Below are 16,976 nucleotides of genomic sequence, written 5' to 3'. Positions count from 1 at the left end.
CCCGCCCCCTGGTCACACCCACAGACTTACCGTAAGAACACGCCCCTTTTCCTTCTTCTCAGTCTTGGCACTAGAGGACAAACACGTAATCTCAGTGGCGTCCATTTTTTTGTAGCCTTTTCTCGTTTAACGACATAGGAAGTCAGCACAAAAATGGACTCCATACTGGGGACAATATATTTCTATAATTTTTTAATAGAGTTGAAGTGACGTCTTGTTGATTGTTATTTTAAATCCTCAGCAGGTGCGTATTCAAAAGCTGAGCAACTTTATTGAATGTGAAGTTTACATTGGGCTGATAAGTAGCCAATGTGAGGCCTCAGTGGTCACCAGTGGGATTTTATTATGTCTATGTGGCCAGACACATCGTAAGACCCTTAAATGAAAGGCCCTTCAGTGTAAATAAAAAATGTGAAGAACGGATTTGTAATCTCTTTCTTCCAGGCTGAGCTATAGTCATTTGGAGTCATAGGCCTGAAGCCTGAGGCTGCACTACTGCAGTGTTGTCATGGAGACCGTGTGTTTATCTGATGTCAGAACTTGAAGCCAAAGTCTCCATGACAACACTGCAGCACCGAGGAGTCGGAGGCCTCAGTAGTGCAGCCTCTGGCCTCAGGCCTAGCGTGCAGTCACTGCCTCTCAGATTAGAAGGGAGATATTTGGAAATGGTTTCCCCATTGTTACCATAGAGGGGTAAATCTGAAGAATGATGAGGGGATCCGGATCCGCCATGTCATACACAATGTGCAGGAGATGCCAGGTAGAAGGGGAGACACCACCCTGCGGATCCGTCACCTCTCACCCACATACTCGGCTGCACCTCCATCCTCTCCAGGTGCAGGTGGAGACATTATACGGACTGGGAAAAGTGCAGGAAAAGAACCTATCTGTATATAAGGAGTGGTCTGGTCTGGGCTCTGTATACAGGAGGGGTATGGTCTGGGGTCTTTGTACAGGAGGGGTCTGGTCTGGGCTCTGTATACAGGAGGGGTATGGTCTGACGTCTGTATATATGGTGTTTGGTCAGGGGTCTGTATACAGGAGGGGTCTGGTCTGGGGTTTGTATACAGGAGGGATCTGGTCTGTGGTCTATATACAGGAGGGGTCTGGTCTGGGGTCTGTATACAAGGAGCAGTCTGGTCAGGGGTCTGTATACAGGAGGGGTCTGGTCTGGGGTCTGTATACAAGGAGCAGTCTGGCCTGGGGTCTGTATACAGGAGGGATCTGGTCTGGGCTCTGTATACAGGAGGGGTATGATCTGGGGTCTTTATACAGGAGGGGTCTGGTCTGGCGTCTGTATATATGGTGTTTGGTCAGGGGTCTGTATACAGGAGGGGTCTGGTCTGGGGTTTGTATACAAGGAGCAGTCTGGTCTGGGGTCTGTGTACAGGAGGGGTCTGGTCTGGGGTCGGTATACAGGAGGGATCTGGTCTGGGGTCTGTATACAGGAGGGGTATGGTCTGGAGTCTGTATACAGGAGGAGTATGGTCTGATGTCAGTTTACAGGAGGGGTCTTGTCTGGCGTCTGTATATATGGCGTTTGGTCGGGTCTGTATACAGGAGGGGTTCAGTCTGGGGTCGGCATACAGAAGGGGTCTGTTCTAGGGTCTGTATATATGGGGTCTGGTCTGGGGTCTGTATACAGGAGGGGTCTGGTCTGGGGTCTATATTCAGGAGGGGTCTGGTCTGGGGTCTATACAGAAAGGGTCTGGTCTGGGGTCTGAATACAGGTGGATTTGGTATTCAATCTTTATACGGGGGAAGACTATATGAAAGGGGTCTGGTCTGGGGTTGTACACAGTAGGTGTTTGGTCTTGAGTCTACGTACAAGAGAGGTCCGTACAAAAGGGGTCTTGTGCTGTATGCAGGAGGTGCCCTGGACTGTGGTCTATGTACAGATGGATCTGGTGTGCGGTCTTTATAAAAGGGAACTTTATATATAGTGGGTCTGGTCTGGGGTTTGTATACAAGAAGGGTCTGAGGTCTTTTTTACTGTGAGGTGCCTGGAGTCTGTAATACAGCGGCATGTGTTATCTGAGGTTTGTATACAGGAGGGGTCTGGTCTGGTGTCTGTACACAAGAGGGTTCTGATCTAGAGTCTGCATACTTTGGGTCTGGTCTGGGTTTATATACAGGAGGGATCTGGTCTGGAGTCTTTATACTTGGGTGTCTGGTCTGGGGTCTGTATACAGGAGGGGTCTTGTCTGGCATCTGTATACAGGAGGCATACGGTGTGGGGTTTGTATACAGGTGGGGCCTTGAGTCTGCATACATGATGGGTCTGTTCTGGAGTTTGTATACAGGAAGGGTCTGGTCTGTTTTTTTTTATACAGGAGGGGTCTGGTCTGTGGTCTGTATACATGGGGTAGGCTCTGGGTTTTGTATACAGGAGGGGTTTGGTCTGGGGTTTGTATATAAGAGGGGTCTGGTCTGGAGTCTGTATACATAGGGGTCTGGTCTAGAGTCTGTGTACAGGAGGCGTCTAGTCTGAGATTTGCATACAGGAGGGGTATGGTCTGGAGTCTGTATATAGGAGAGGTTTGGTCTGGGGTCTGTATACGGGGTCTGGTCTTGGGTCTGTATATATTTAAGGATCTGGTATGAGGCCTGTATACATGGGGGTCTCGTCTGGGTTCTCTATACAGGAGGGGTCTGGTCTGGAGTCTGTATACATGGGGTCTGGGGTTCGTATACAGGAAGGGTCTGGTCTGGAGTCAGTATATATTTGGATTTGGTCTGGGGTTTGTATATATTTAGGGATCTGGGGTTTGTATACAGGAGGTGTTTGGTCTGGGGTTTGTATACAGGAGGGGTCTGGTCTGGGGTTGTATAGAGGAAGCATCTGGTCTGGGATTTGCATACAGCAGGGGTCTTGTCTGAAGTCTGTATAAGGGGGGTTTGGTTTGGGGTCTGTAAACACGGAGGTCTGATCTGGGGTTTATATACATGAGGGGTAAGGTCTGGGGACTGAATACATGGGGGTCTGGCCTGGCGTCTATATATACATGAGGGGTGTGATCTGAGGTCTGTATATATGGGGATTTGGTCTGTATATATTTAGGGGTCTGGTCTGGGGTCCGTATTTATTTAGGCGTCTGGTCTGGGGTCTGTATACATGGAGGTCTGATCTGTGGTTGTATACATGGAGATTTGGTTTATGGTCTGTAAATATTTAGGGGTCTGTATATATTTAGGGGTCTGTATATATTTAGGGGTCTGGTCTGGGGTCTTGTATATTTAGGGGTCTGGTCTGGGGTCTATATATTTAGGGGTCTGGTCTGGGGTCTGTATATATTTAGGGGTCTGGTCTGGGGTCTTATATACTTAGGGGGCTGGTCTGGGGTCTTATATACTTAGGGGGCTGGTCTGGGGTCTGTATATATTTAGGGGGCTGGTCTGGGGTCTGTATATATTTAGGGGTCTGCATATATTTAGGGGTCTGGTCTGGAGTCTGTATATATTTAGGGGTCTGGTCTGGGGTCTGTATATATTTAGGGGTCTGGTGTCTGTATATATTTAGGGGTCTGGTCTGGGGTCTGTATATATTTAGGGGGCTGGTCTGGGGTCTATATATTTAGGGGTCTGTATATATTTAGGGGCTGGTCTGGGGTCTGTATATATTTAGGGGTCTGGTCTGGGGTCTGTATATATTTAGGGGTCTGGTCTGGGGTCTGTATATATTTAGGGGTCTGGTCTGGGGTCTGTGCACAGATCGGCATGAGATAATAGATATTAGATGGATATGTATTTGCTTTTTTATCCTGCGTTCGGTCGGCCATGATGTGAACGCTCGCGCACCGGTCGCCCCCTGTTCCCGGCCCAGTCTTGTCTTCCAGGCATGAGGTTGCATTCTTCTTATATGCAGATATTTGGGTCATTTTGCCCCTAGCGCCCCCCGCAGGGCAGACACTTTCTCGCTCGGTCACATACTTTTATCCGTAACTGCCTGCACATCGGTCTCGTTACATTTTTAAGAGCTTAAGACGCAAGTGGCGCCCATTAACCCCTTCAGACCAGTTTGTCTGGCTCACAGCGCCTAGAACCAGTCAGGATCCTGTGAGGCCACGTTCACACATTCAGTATTTGACCAGTGTTCTAACATGGCCGCCGTTACCTCACAGATCAGTTATTTCACACCCGCAGCCATTATGGGGTGAGAAACATCTGGTCTGCGAGGTAACGGCGGCCATGTTGTCTTCACCCAGCTTTCTGGAGGCAGATTTATCAAAACTAGTAGAAGCGTACATGTCAATGCTGCTCCTAGCAACCAATCACAGCGCAGCTTCCATTTCAGAATACTTATTTGAAAACTGAAATCTGCGCTGTGATTGGTTGCTAGGGAGTAACCATGACAGATTTGATAAATGAGGCCTAGTGAGGCTTTCTGCGCTGTGTACAGGGCTCGGCCTCGTTCTCAGCAATAAAAAACATATTAAACTTCACTACATTACACTGTCAGACGTGAGACCGCCCGGAGAAGCCGTCAGTGCTGACAGCCCCACGTAGTGTGCGAACACAGCGCCGCCATGCTGGGCACACACCCTCACCAAAATCACAGAGAACCCCATAATCATGATTCCTGATGCCCCGCACGCTCCGGCTTCATTATCAATCTGTCACATTCGTGAGACAATAATAATTAAGTGTGGCTCATCACATAAACCATGTGCGAGAGCCGAGGAGTCATCATGGCGTGAAGTAACCGCACCTGACTAACGAGCGCCGAGAAAATAATCATTACTGACTAATGTGCCCATCTCGGTTATGCCAGGACGGCGAATCCTTCAGACAAGTGTTCCCAAAATTATTAGGAGACCTGGACATGGAAAAAAATAAATAAGAAAAGAAACAGAATAAAAAAAAAACAGAATAAAATAAAAACAGAATAAAAAAACAAAAATAAAAACACATTAAAAACATAAAATATAAAACAGAATAAAAACAACACAGAATAAAATAAAAAAATAGACAGACAAGTGTTCCCAAAATTATTAGAAGACCTAGACAACGAAAAAAGTAAATAAAAAACAGAATAAAATAAATAAAACAGAATAAAAAAAAAATACAAATACAATAAAAAATAGAATAAAAGAATAAAAAAACCCAGCATAAAATAAAAATAATAAAATAGAAAAAAAATAGGAAAAAGTAAATGTATGTCGGCCACATTAGTTGTCACCCTGCTTTGACAGCAATAAAATAGCTGACTGGATTTTTTCCAACAACCTCACAGACAGGGACCAGGACAGGACTAGGCCTGCTCCGGCGTTTGGACTGGTAGTCATGGCGGCTCCGGTGCCGCCTTTTCCTGTCTGCGTGGAGGTTACCGCATCAGATGTCGTGGTCAGAACGGCTCAGTGATAAACTTGGGAAGGCATATGACTCCTCTGACGTCTCCGAGGGGAAAGGGAGGCATAACGGGACTTTGGCGCCATGCTAAGATGGCTGTGTCACCTGACCCACTCTAGGAAATAAGCAGACTGCCTGGGTTATTGGGGGAAAGTTGTCACCAACTGTTCTAAAGGAGCAATTTTAAAAAGTGTCTCCATGGTTACAGACTACAAACAACATCAGTGTAGTCAGATCCTGCAGTCATGTGTTATCCTTTTTTATCTGCCTCCTAAGATAACGAAACGGAGCCGCCTATGTGTCTCCATGGTAACCCCGATGTAGTCGCGCTTTAATCCCCTTTTCTCGGCTTTCTGGGTTTAAAAAAAAAAGGGGGCCTCCATGCGTATCCATGGTTACAGACTACAATCTACCGCCGTGTAGTCTGGTCCTAAAGTCGTGTGTTATCCCCCTTTGTCTCACTGCAGGATCAGATTACAAGGCTTTTGTTTGTAGTTTGTAACTACAGAGACACATAGGAGCTGTATACACAAAACGGGAAGTTTTTTGTAAGAAAATTTTTAAAACTTCTCAAGGTTTGTACAGAAAGAGATAGATGTGGGAGAGAGACAGGAATGGAAATAGGATGCTTACTCTTAATAAATAATACCGCCATGTGGTGCAGACACATCTGTTTACAGAACAGTTCACCACCGATATGATAGCACCCAGCTGTGCCACTGTTGTATAGTATAAATAATACCGCCATATGTGACTCCTCCAATACAATGGTCATAAAGCATCCAAATAATGCCGCCATATGAGGCCCACAGAATACTGATAGGCATTGCTCTAATAGTGCGATATCAAACCTAAATAATACGACTAAACTTATTACACCCATAGTGTCCTTAGAAAGCTGGGTGGAAGCTCTTAAAGGCGCAGTAACAGCACAAGTCAAACACAAGTCGTGGATTTCCAGGGTGTGTTCCTCTGCGAATCATCCAATTAGTAGGACGACAGGAAAGGATTTTCTGCTTTTAATGCAGATGAAAAAAAAGTGGCGGCAGCAGCAGCAGCGCTCCACCCCAACATCCACAACGGACTGAATTCCTTTCCGATTATGTTACGCCTGTGTATATGGGGGTATTTATAGCTCGCCCGGCCCGCTGACAATGCAGGGATAGATAGATATATATATATATATATATATATATATATATATATATATACATACATACATACATATATACACGCACACACATATACATACATATAACGCTCATTTAAAGGGGTTATCTAGAACTAAAAAAAAAACAGCGCCCCCACCTGCCTGTAGGTGGTGGCTGGCACTGCAGCTGAGCTAGATTACATGTCAGTAGGACAGAGGTGAAATACCAGACATGGCCTGTGGACACGTGAGGCGCCGTTTTGGTCCCACACTTTTCTTATAAAAAAATGTCACCTATCCTCCAAGGCAGAAGACAGCAGGATATTTCAGTGGGGCGACCTCACCCCTAGATCCCGCCCGCCGTGTTATTCCACAATGACACCAGTGTTCCTGGACAGACTCCTTCATGTTCTTATGAAGCCCCTGCTAGAATTCCTCCATCTGTCCCCTCCCTCACACCTTCTTAAAGGAGCCTTTGAGGATCATGACGTCTATTCCTCCAGGCTAATAAATGGCTGTTAAATGATCCAGACAGGGAGGGGAGAGGATTGTGGTGGGACACAGAGCAGCCTCTATAGGAAAACCCACAAGATGAAAACACTTATTGTAACCGTGCAACGGTCTGTACACCGGGGGTCTGTATACTGAGGGTCTGTACACCAAGGGGGTTGGGGAACAGAGACTTGACCCTGATGGTGCAGCAATTACAGCCAAAAAAGCTGAAACCAAGATGCCAACACTACTCCTCCCGCCCTCCCGTATGATACCCAGATGCCAACACTACTCCCCTAGCTTTACTGTATAATACCCAGATGCCATCGCTACTCCTCCCGCCCTCCCGTATAATACCCAGATGCCATCGCTACTCCTCCAGCCCTCCTGTATAATACCCAGATGCCATCGCTACTCCTCCCATATAATACCCAGATGCCATCACTACTCCTCCCGCCCTCCCGTATAATACCCAGATGCCAACACTACTCCCCTCGCCCTACTGTATAATACCCAGATGCCATCACTACTTCTCCCGCCCTCCTGTATAATACCCAGATGCCATCACTACTCCTCCCGCCCTCCCGTATAATACCCAGATGCCATCGCTACTCCTCGCGCCCTCCTGTATAATACCCAGATGCCAACACTACTCCTCCCACCTTCCGTATAATACCCAGGTGCCATCGCTACTCCTCACGCCCTCCCACACAGGGCCGCCAGCATAGCATTACTGGCCTTACTGCTGTATGGGGCCTGGTGAGCAGCAGTACAGAAAGGTGCCCGCATGTCCGGGGCCCTGCTCTTGTGCTTCTACTCATCAGGCCCCAAGAACTGTACGTCATCGAGCCCCAAGTGCTGTGGGTGGACATTAACCTTGACTGCCTCACAGCTCCCACCGTGTTCTCTGTACTTTCGGGTCAGGTGTCGGCGCGTGCGTGACGGTCACCACGCACGTGCTGACATGTACCGGACGCTGGAAGCAGAGCTGCGCTGCTGGGGAGCGACTGAGTTAAGTATGAAAAACTTTTTTGTTTTCTTTATAAAATGAATTCAATGGGTGGGGGTAACTGCAAGCGATAAAGTGGGGAGTGTAAGGGGGACTGCACATGATGGAGTTTGGGGGTTCAAGGAGACTGTACATGATGAAGTGGGGTGAGTGGGGCTGCACACAATGAAGTGGAAGTAAGGGGGACTGCACATGATGAAGGGGGAGTGGGGCTGCACATGAAGTGGGGGGTAAGTGTTACTGCACATGATGAAGTGGGTGGAAGAGGGACTGCACATGATGAAATTAAAGGGGGATAGTGGGCTGAAAATGATGAAGGGGCACTGCAGATGAAGTGAAGAGGTGATAAGGGACTGCAATGGATAAAGGGGACTTCAAATTAAAGTGGGGGGACTGCAAATGATGAATTCAGAGTGATGGATGGGGTACAGCAATTTAATTGAAGGTGGGGAAAGCAAATGATCTAGGGGGAGAACAAATGATTTTTGAGGGTAGGGGAGTAAATGATGTATTGAATGTGGGGTAGAGCAGTTGATAATGAATAGAGGGTGGGAGAGAGATATGACAATGAATTGGGGTGGGAGGGGCATATAAATATAATTAATCGGGGTTAGGGTACCGTCACACAGTGCCATTTTCATCGCTACGACGGCACGATCCGTGACGTCGCAGCGTCGTATGATTATCGCTCCAGCGTCGTAGACTGCGGGCACACTTTGCAATCACGGCGCTGGAGCGATGCCGAAATCCCCGGGTAACCAGGGTAAACATCGGGTTACTAAGCGCAGGGCCGCGCTTAGTAACCCGATGTTTACCCTGGTTACCAGCGTAAACGTAAAAAAAACAAACAGTACATACTTACATTCCGGTGTCTGTCCCCTGGCGTTCTGCTTCTCTGCACTGTGTAAGCACAGCGGCCGGAAAGCAGAGCGGTGACGTCACCGCTGTGCTCGCTTTCCGGCCGGCAGGCGCTCACAGTGCAGAGAAGCTGAGATGCTGGAGGACAGACACCGGAATGTAAGTATGTACTGTTTGTTTTTTTACGTTTACGCTGGTAACCAGGGTAAACATCGGGTTAGTAAGCGCGGCCCTGTGCTTAGTTACCCGATGTTTACCCTGGTTACAAGCGAACACATCGCTGGATCGGTGTCACACACAACGATCCAGCGATGTCAGCGGATGATCAAGCGACGAAAGAAAGTTCCAAACGATCTGCTACGACGTACGATTCTCAGCGTGATGTCTGATCGCAGTAGCGTGTCAGACACAACGATATCGTAACGATATCGCTAGAACGTCACGAATCGTGCCGTCGTAGCGATGAAAATGGCACTGTGTGACGGTACCCTTAGAGCAAGAGGCACATAGTGGGGGGGCGTTGAGGATTAAGTGACTAGTAATGAATTGGGGAAAAGATTACAGGTGCTAATTAATTTATGTATTAAATGGGGAAAGTGGCTATTTATAGATAGTGGGTGCACAGTAGTGGATTATAATTTATATTTGTAATGGTGGGTTGCATAATAACCAATTATATATTGATTGTGGGTGCACCTCTGTATACAGATCTGTAGTGTAGAAGAAAGGGAAAAAGTGGGGAATGTGCTCTGGAAGTGGTGCTCTAGATAACTTATTTTATGCAGAGACGAGTCCTGGCTGGAAGTGATGGCGGTCTGTGCTGGATGAACAAGAAAAGCAAAGATGAAGGACTTCAGCTAGAGTCGTCACTGGTGAGTCAGTGTGTTACCTGTACACTGACACTATATACAGAGCTCCATGGAGATATAGGAGCACCATTTAGGTTCCAATTGAAAATAGATAAGGTTATTCCTCTGTCTTTTGCCCTGATATAAATTATTGCACTATGCATTTCACTTTATGGGCTTTTTTAGCTTAGAGGTTTTAACACACCTATATGTATATACATACCTTGTGGACCTTGATTGGTGTTATACCTGCAGTGTCTCTTAATTCTTACATCATTGACATCAACAGTTATATTTTTATGAAATTCCCTTGTCTTGGTTTTTGTATGTATGATTTTATGTAATCAAGAATAAAAAAAAAAATATACCTTTTATCTATATTTGCCCAAGCCTCTATGTTTCACCAGTAACATATCTGGTAGATATGTGGTGAATAACTTCACTAAACATGCTCCCCCAAAACAACACAGTACAATGGCCCCCACAGTAGTTACACACTACACAGCACCCCCCACTCCCTACTCTGGACGATCTCTGCTGTGCACTCATTGGCTGGGACTCTTTCTAGAAGAGTGTCTAAAAATGGAATCTATGGGCCAAATACAACGTGACCCATCGAGCTGCAGACAAAGTACAAATATTTCCAGTGAGGGGGGAAATGATGGAAACCGCCCCCTTAACAGATGAGGCCAACTCGCAGATATGTGAACTGTCCCTTTAAATACCAGGACGGCCCCTATTATCAGTGCACCTGGGGTGACGTATCTCAGTGAGACAGACTGAGGGCAGCAAAGAGAGGAAGTGACTGACAGCCATAATAATCCGCTGAGGCTGGAGATCACCGACATGATGTCACGTGACAATCATCGACGACATCATACGGTTATGTGATATTATGGACAGAATGTACCATTCAAAAAACATGAGTGCAAAAATATATATATATATATAACTGCAGCTCCAGCCCCCTCCTCGCCTGCTCCCCCCCAAGATTCCAGATCAAGGAACTACGACTGGTGGCTCAGCAGTATCCTGTGCCTGCAGCAGGAGCCTCCCCCCTATGTAGTAGGACATATCTGTTGATTTTTTTTTTTTAAAAGGGATTGAAGATTTTTGCAAATATAAACCAAAAATAAATAAATCTAATATTTTCCATCCAATTCGTTTTTATTATGAAAAAAAAAAAAAAAAAAATCTCGTTACAAACATCGAAGGATGATCCCGGGATTCGCTGCAGCCGACCTCGCTGTAGAAAATCCACTCCGACCTCATTTATCAGTGACACCGGGGCCACCTACTGGTCGGGAATGGGAAGGACGGCGCCAGAGACTTTCCATTGACGGACAGGGGTTGTTTTGTGCCGTCCTGGGCAGCAGCTTAAGGGGGTCTCCTCCCATAAAATGGTCAGAAGAAGGTACCACCCGACAATGCCAAGACCTGGGGACATGAAAAGGTCTAAATGTTCTAAGCACGAGATGGTAGGGACCCCCGCTGATGGCCAACATCGGTCTGGATGGACGGCAGCGTTGCTTAGTTTTAGCGATCGGCGGGGGGTCGGCCTCCATCGCACAGTGACGTCACGCGGCATAGTTCAGTATCTCAGTCCTGAGGCGAGAGAGCGCCCCCTGCTGCTAGCTCTCAGACAGCGGCTGCATGTGGATGCTGCTCCTCGTCTTCAGCTGGGACTGAGCGATGTCGGCCAGCGCCGTCTGGATCTTCTCCAGCAGCATGTCCCCCCGGTACACCACCTCCTCCAGGCGCGCGGCCGCCGCGTGGTTCTCCTCCTCCAGCTGGTACAGGCTGGCGGCCTAAAGGAAAGGAGACAGAACATCCTGATAATCCGGCGCATTGCCCCGATCTCCCGGACCCCCCGCCGGGGCTGCAGCGCGTCTCACCTGTAGGGCCGCCGTAGACTCCTCGCTGGGCAAAGACTCGATCAGCACGTCGATATCTTTCGCAGTGCGAGCGATGAGAGCGGCGAAGAGCTGAGCGTATTCTGCAAGAGAGGAGACACCGAGAGGAGGAGGATGCAACATGTCTGCTGGGGGAGGAGGACGGGCGACACTCACCTTCCGTGGGGCTGGAGGGCTGCTCCTTATTAACAGACGTCTGGATGTTACTGAAGGAGGCGGGAGGAGCACACTGCTGCAGCACCCCAATGGCGTTACAGAACTGGTCCGCAAGCTGCAAAACACCGCAGAAGAGTGAGCGCAGCTCTGGGGTATAATACAGGATGTAACTCAGGATCAGTAATGTAATGTATGTACACAGTGACTGCACCAGCAGAATAGTGAGTGCAGCTCTGGGGTATAATACAGGAGGTAACTCAGGATCAGTAATGTAATGTATGTACACAGTGACTGCACCAGCAGAATAGTGAGCGCAGCTCTGGGGTATAATACAGGATGTAACTCGGGATCAGTAATGTAATGTATGTACACAGTGACTGCACCAGCAGAATAGTGAGTGCAGCTCTGGGGTATAATACAGGAGGTAACTCAGGATCAGTAATGTAATGTATGTACACAGTGACAGCACCAGCAGAATAGTAAGTGCAGCTCTGGAGTATAATACAGGAGGTAACTCAGGATCAGTAATGTAATGTATGTACACAGTGACAGCACCAGCAGAATAGTAAGTGCAGCTCTGGAGTATAATACAGGAGGTAACTCAGGATCAGTAATGTAATGTATGTACACAGCGAGTGCACCAGCAGAATAGTGAGTGCAGCTCTGGGGTATAATACAGGAGGTAACTCAGGATCAGTAATGTAATGTATGTATACAGTGACTGCACCAGCAGAATAGTGAGTGCAGCTCTGAGGTATAATACAGGATGTAACTCAGGATCAGTAATGTAATGTATGTACACAGTGACTGCACCAGCAGAATAGTGAGTGCAGCTCTGGAGTATAATACAGGATGTAACTCAGGATCAGTAATGTAATGTATGTACACAGTGACTGCACCAGCAGAATAGTGAGTGCAGCTCTGGAGTATAATACAGGATGTAACTCAGGATCAGTAATGTAATGTATGTACACAGTGAGTGCACCAGCAGAATAGTGAGCACAGCTCTGGAGTATAATATAGGATGTAACTGAGGATCAGTAATGTAATGTATGTACACAGTGACTGCACCGGCAGAATAGTGAGTGCAGCTCTGGGGTATAATACAGGAGGTAACTCAGGATCAGTAATGTAATGTATGTATACAGTGACTGCACCAGCAGAATAGTGAGTGCAGCTCTGGGGTATAATACAGGAGGTAACTCAGGATCAGTAATGTAATGTATGTACACAGTGAGTGCACCAGCAGAATAGTGAGTGCAGCTCTGAGGTATAATACAGGATGTAACTCAGGATCAGTAATGTAATGTATGTACACAGTGATTGCACCAGCAGAATAGTGAGCACAGCTCTGGAGTATAATATAGGATGTAACTGAGGATCAGTAATGTAATGTATGTACACAGTGACTGCACCGGCAGAATAGTGAGTGCAGCTCTGGAGTATAATACAGGATGTAACTCAGGATCAGTAATGTAATGTATGTACACAGTGACTGCACCGGCAGAATAGTGAGTGCAGCTCTGGGGTATAATACAGGAGGTAACTCAGGATCAGTAATGTAATGTATGTACACAGTGAGTGCACCAGCAGAATAGTGAGTGCAGCTCTGAGGTATAATACAGGATGTAACTCAGGATCAGTAATGTAATGTATGTACACAGTGACTGCACCAGCAGAATAGTGAGCACAGCTCTGGAGTATAATATAGGATGTAACTGAGGATCAGTAATGTAATGTATGTACACAGTGACTGCACCGGCAGAATAGTGAGTGCAGCTCTGGAGTATAATACAGGATGTAACTCAGGATCAGTAATGTAATGTATGTACACAGTGACTGCACCAGCAGAATAGTGAGTGCAGCTCTGGGGTATAATACAGGATGTAACTCAGGATCAGTAATGTAATGTATGTACACAGTGACTGCACCAGCAGAATAGTGAGTGCAGCTCTGGGGTATAATACAGGAGGTAACTCAGGATCAGTAATGTAATGTATGTACACAGTGACTGCACCAGCAGAATAGTGAATACAGCTCTGGAGTATAATACAGGAGGTAACTCAGGATCAGTAATGTAATGTATGTACACAGTGACTGCTCCAGCAGAATAGTGAGTGCAGCTCTGGGGTATAATACAGGAGGTAACTCAGGATCAGTAATGTAATGTATGTACACAGTGACTGCACCAGCAGAATAGTGAATACAGCTCTGGAGTATAATACAGGAGGTAACTCAGGATCAGTAATGTAATGTATGTACACAGTGACTGCACCGGCAGAATAGTGAGTGCAGCTCTGGAGCACACATTACACACAGATAATACCTGTTGCTCGCGCACCATCATGCAGTCACCAGAGAATAATACATATAATCACTCTCACTCTATCCCGTCCCCCTCGGATATACAGCGCACTGACCACGAGGCTCTAGCGGACACCGGGACCGGGAGTCACTCACCGAGTTCAGCGCGTCCTGCAGCTGTGTCAGGCGATCCGCCATCTTAGACGCTGGCGAAAGCGAAACTGGCTGCGCCCACAACACGACGTGCTCTCCTATTGGTCCGTCGCTTATGGGCGTGACATTTACGCTCGGCACAATTTTTTTTTCTATTCATCCTTTTTTTTGTATGAACTTTATTGACATCACTCACAAGGAACACTTGGGCTGTAGTGACAATGAACCTGTGTAATTCCATGAGTCTTCTCTCTCTCTCTCTTGGGACTGACATTAAACAGATCCCCTGAAAGTAAAAAACTAAATACAGCAGTGTTCTGTGCTGTACATGGGGCAAGTACACTGGGGGATGGTTTAGACAAACTGTGCAGTTCCACCATTAACCACCAGGTGTCGCACTTGATTCTTTGTAGATAAAGTTTTAACCCCTTCCAGGTGATTTTTATAATTTTGTCCTCTTATTTTTTTTCCTTTTCCTTCCCCATGGGCACACAAGCTTTTTTTCGAGGCGAGTTGTACGTTCCAATGACACCAGTCACTTTACCATATAGTGAAAAATGAAAAAAGGAAAAAAAACTCCCAACTGAGATGAAACGATTAAAAAATAAAGATATAGGGTTTTGTTTTAGCAGTGATCGTTGCATGGTAAAAATGACGCCATAATATAATTCTCAGGATCAGTACGATGACACCGATACTAAACTTGAATAGGTTTTATTGGCTACAAAAAACAATTCGGAACTTTTTACATAAAAAAGTTATTTTTTTTTAATATTTGTTTTTAGTTTGTGTCGCCATTTTCTGAGAACTGTAATGTTTTAATTTTCTGTCGATGAAGCTGTTTGGGGGCTCGAGTTTTTTTTTTTTCCATGTAGTTTTCATGGCTGGGCGCCTAAGGGGGTCTTCATCAGACACATTGTTGCCATGGCAATCCATCAGCGCACACAAAAAAAATCCTTTCTCAAGAATAGATGACGGCGGCGGCAATCAGATCCAATATAAAATTAAAATTAATCATTATGTTCTTGTACGTGATAAAGAAACAGACTCTATCGATGCAATTTTCATCCGTTTTTGATCCGAGTGCCCATTTTTACCATTATTATTTCCTGTATGAGGCCTCAGTCACAGGCGTGATCTAATGTGAGAAATGTAAGGGGATCAGCCATATTTCGTCGCTGTGGCCCCTTTAGGGCCCCTCAATAGCAGCGATCAGAGGAGCATAAGACCGCCATTATACAGGAGGGTTCTGGGTAATTTGCCAGGACTGTTTCCATAAATTCTCGGGTGTCTGGTTCATTTTGGGGTTTTTGTTATCTAGGCACATTGTTGTACTGAATAGAGACCTGCAGACACAATGGTGGGGATTGATATATATAATAAACATGTCTCTATCACTGTCTCTTCTCTCCAGTTCGTACATATGTCTGCAGCGCCCGGGTTCGGCACATTCATATCAATCAGGAGGAAGAAGAAGGCGTAGAAATCGGTCTTTAAGGAGAAACAGGCCTCGTTGCCCTTGGCAACCAATCAGAGCTCAGCTTTCATTCTTCCACAGCACTGTTAGGAATGAAAGCTGAGCTCTGATTGGTTGCTATGGACAACGAGGCCTGCTTTACCTTTCTCATAAATGGAGCCTAACTACACGCAATTCTTTTGGGTCTTTTTTTATTTTTTATTCTGCAGCACTGTGCAGACATAATCTACGTACACCTAAGAGGGACATGATCCATGACAGTCCAACGCGAAACACGCACAACCTGTCTTTCTGAAAACCAAAAGGGCGGCATTAAAACCAAAGTATATTTCCAGTAAAAAAAGAAAAAAAAACACTGTCGCCTCTCACCTGCTGTCTGATTGGTCTGTCCATACGTCCGCAGCGCTCTGGACGCACAGACGGATTAATCGGGAGGTAGAAAAAGAGGTAGAAATCGGTCTTTGAGAAAAGACAGGCCTCGCTGCCCTTCGCAACCAATCAGAGCTCAGCTTTCACTCTACCGCAGCACTGTGAGGAATGAAAGCTGTGCTCTGATTGGTTGCTATGGACAACGAGGCCTACTTTACATTTCTGATAAATGGAGCCTAACTACACATAATTTGTTGGGGTCTTTTTTTCTTTATACACCTTCAGCGAATGATCCATGAGAGTCCAACGCGAAACACGCACAACCTGTCTGTCTGAAAGGGCGGCATTAAATCCTGTATTTCCTGTTTTCGCACCATTGTCATTCAGTGGGCTGATTCACTGGGGGGTCTCATAGTTTACCTGATAGAATCTGTACAGGAGATAAGTAGCTGCCAAACAGACGCTTATCTCCACCATTAAACATGATCACTGGTTATTATGTCATCTGTATAGAGATGGAGGAAATAATGGCCGCTATCTGCATCGTGGGGATTGCCTCTCCCCAGATACCAAGTAACCGGATCTCCTATTTGCACATCCATTGGTCTCCACAATACATGGAGGCGGGGGTCCGCTTACTCCCCTCCAGCGCTTGTTTACAGGCCCGCCTGTCTCTTTGGATGTAAATGAGGCACAATTCTGATACTAAAACCATTGATCCTGATCCAAAGTTCCCAAAAATCATGGGTGGTCTCCAGTGGCGTAACTTGAAACTCATGGGCCCCGATGCAAAAGACCCAACGAGGCCCCCAAATATTTTAAATCTTTAATAGCAATAGACATTTTCTATAGGCCAAAGGGACTTTTAGGGCCCCCAAGGCTCCAGGGCCCCGGTGTG

General features: G+C 46.4%; 1 protein-coding gene across 3 annotated transcripts in view; it reads right to left on the bottom strand.

The window, feature by feature from the left end:
• Window positions 1–10,858: 10,858 nt before the first annotated feature.
• The window catches only part of MED21 (mediator complex subunit 21), a 7,402-nt gene continuing 1,284 nt past the window's right edge, over window positions 10,859–16,976 (bottom strand). Inside the window, exons 1-4 of one of the 3 annotated variants that reach the window (XM_077266910.1) lie at window positions 14,102–14,227; window positions 11,776–11,890; window positions 11,602–11,702; window positions 10,859–11,514 (exon numbers count right to left, since the gene is read on the bottom strand). In XM_077266910.1, the coding sequence (XP_077123025.1) occupies window positions 11,338–11,514; window positions 11,602–11,702; window positions 11,776–11,890; window positions 14,102–14,122 (414 nt within the window). In that variant the 5' untranslated portion in view covers window positions 14,123–14,227 and the 3' untranslated portion in view covers window positions 10,859–11,337. The other 2 variants (XM_077266909.1, XM_077266911.1) reach the window with 2 other exon arrangements.

The sequence above is a fragment of the Ranitomeya variabilis genome, chromosome 5 (assembly GCF_051348905.1).
Source record: "Ranitomeya variabilis isolate aRanVar5 chromosome 5, aRanVar5.hap1, whole genome shotgun sequence".
Lineage (NCBI taxonomy): Eukaryota > Metazoa > Chordata > Amphibia > Anura > Dendrobatidae > Ranitomeya > Ranitomeya variabilis.
The sequence above is the reverse complement of the archived record's forward strand: the minus strand, read 5'-3'. Positions and strand labels throughout refer to the sequence as shown.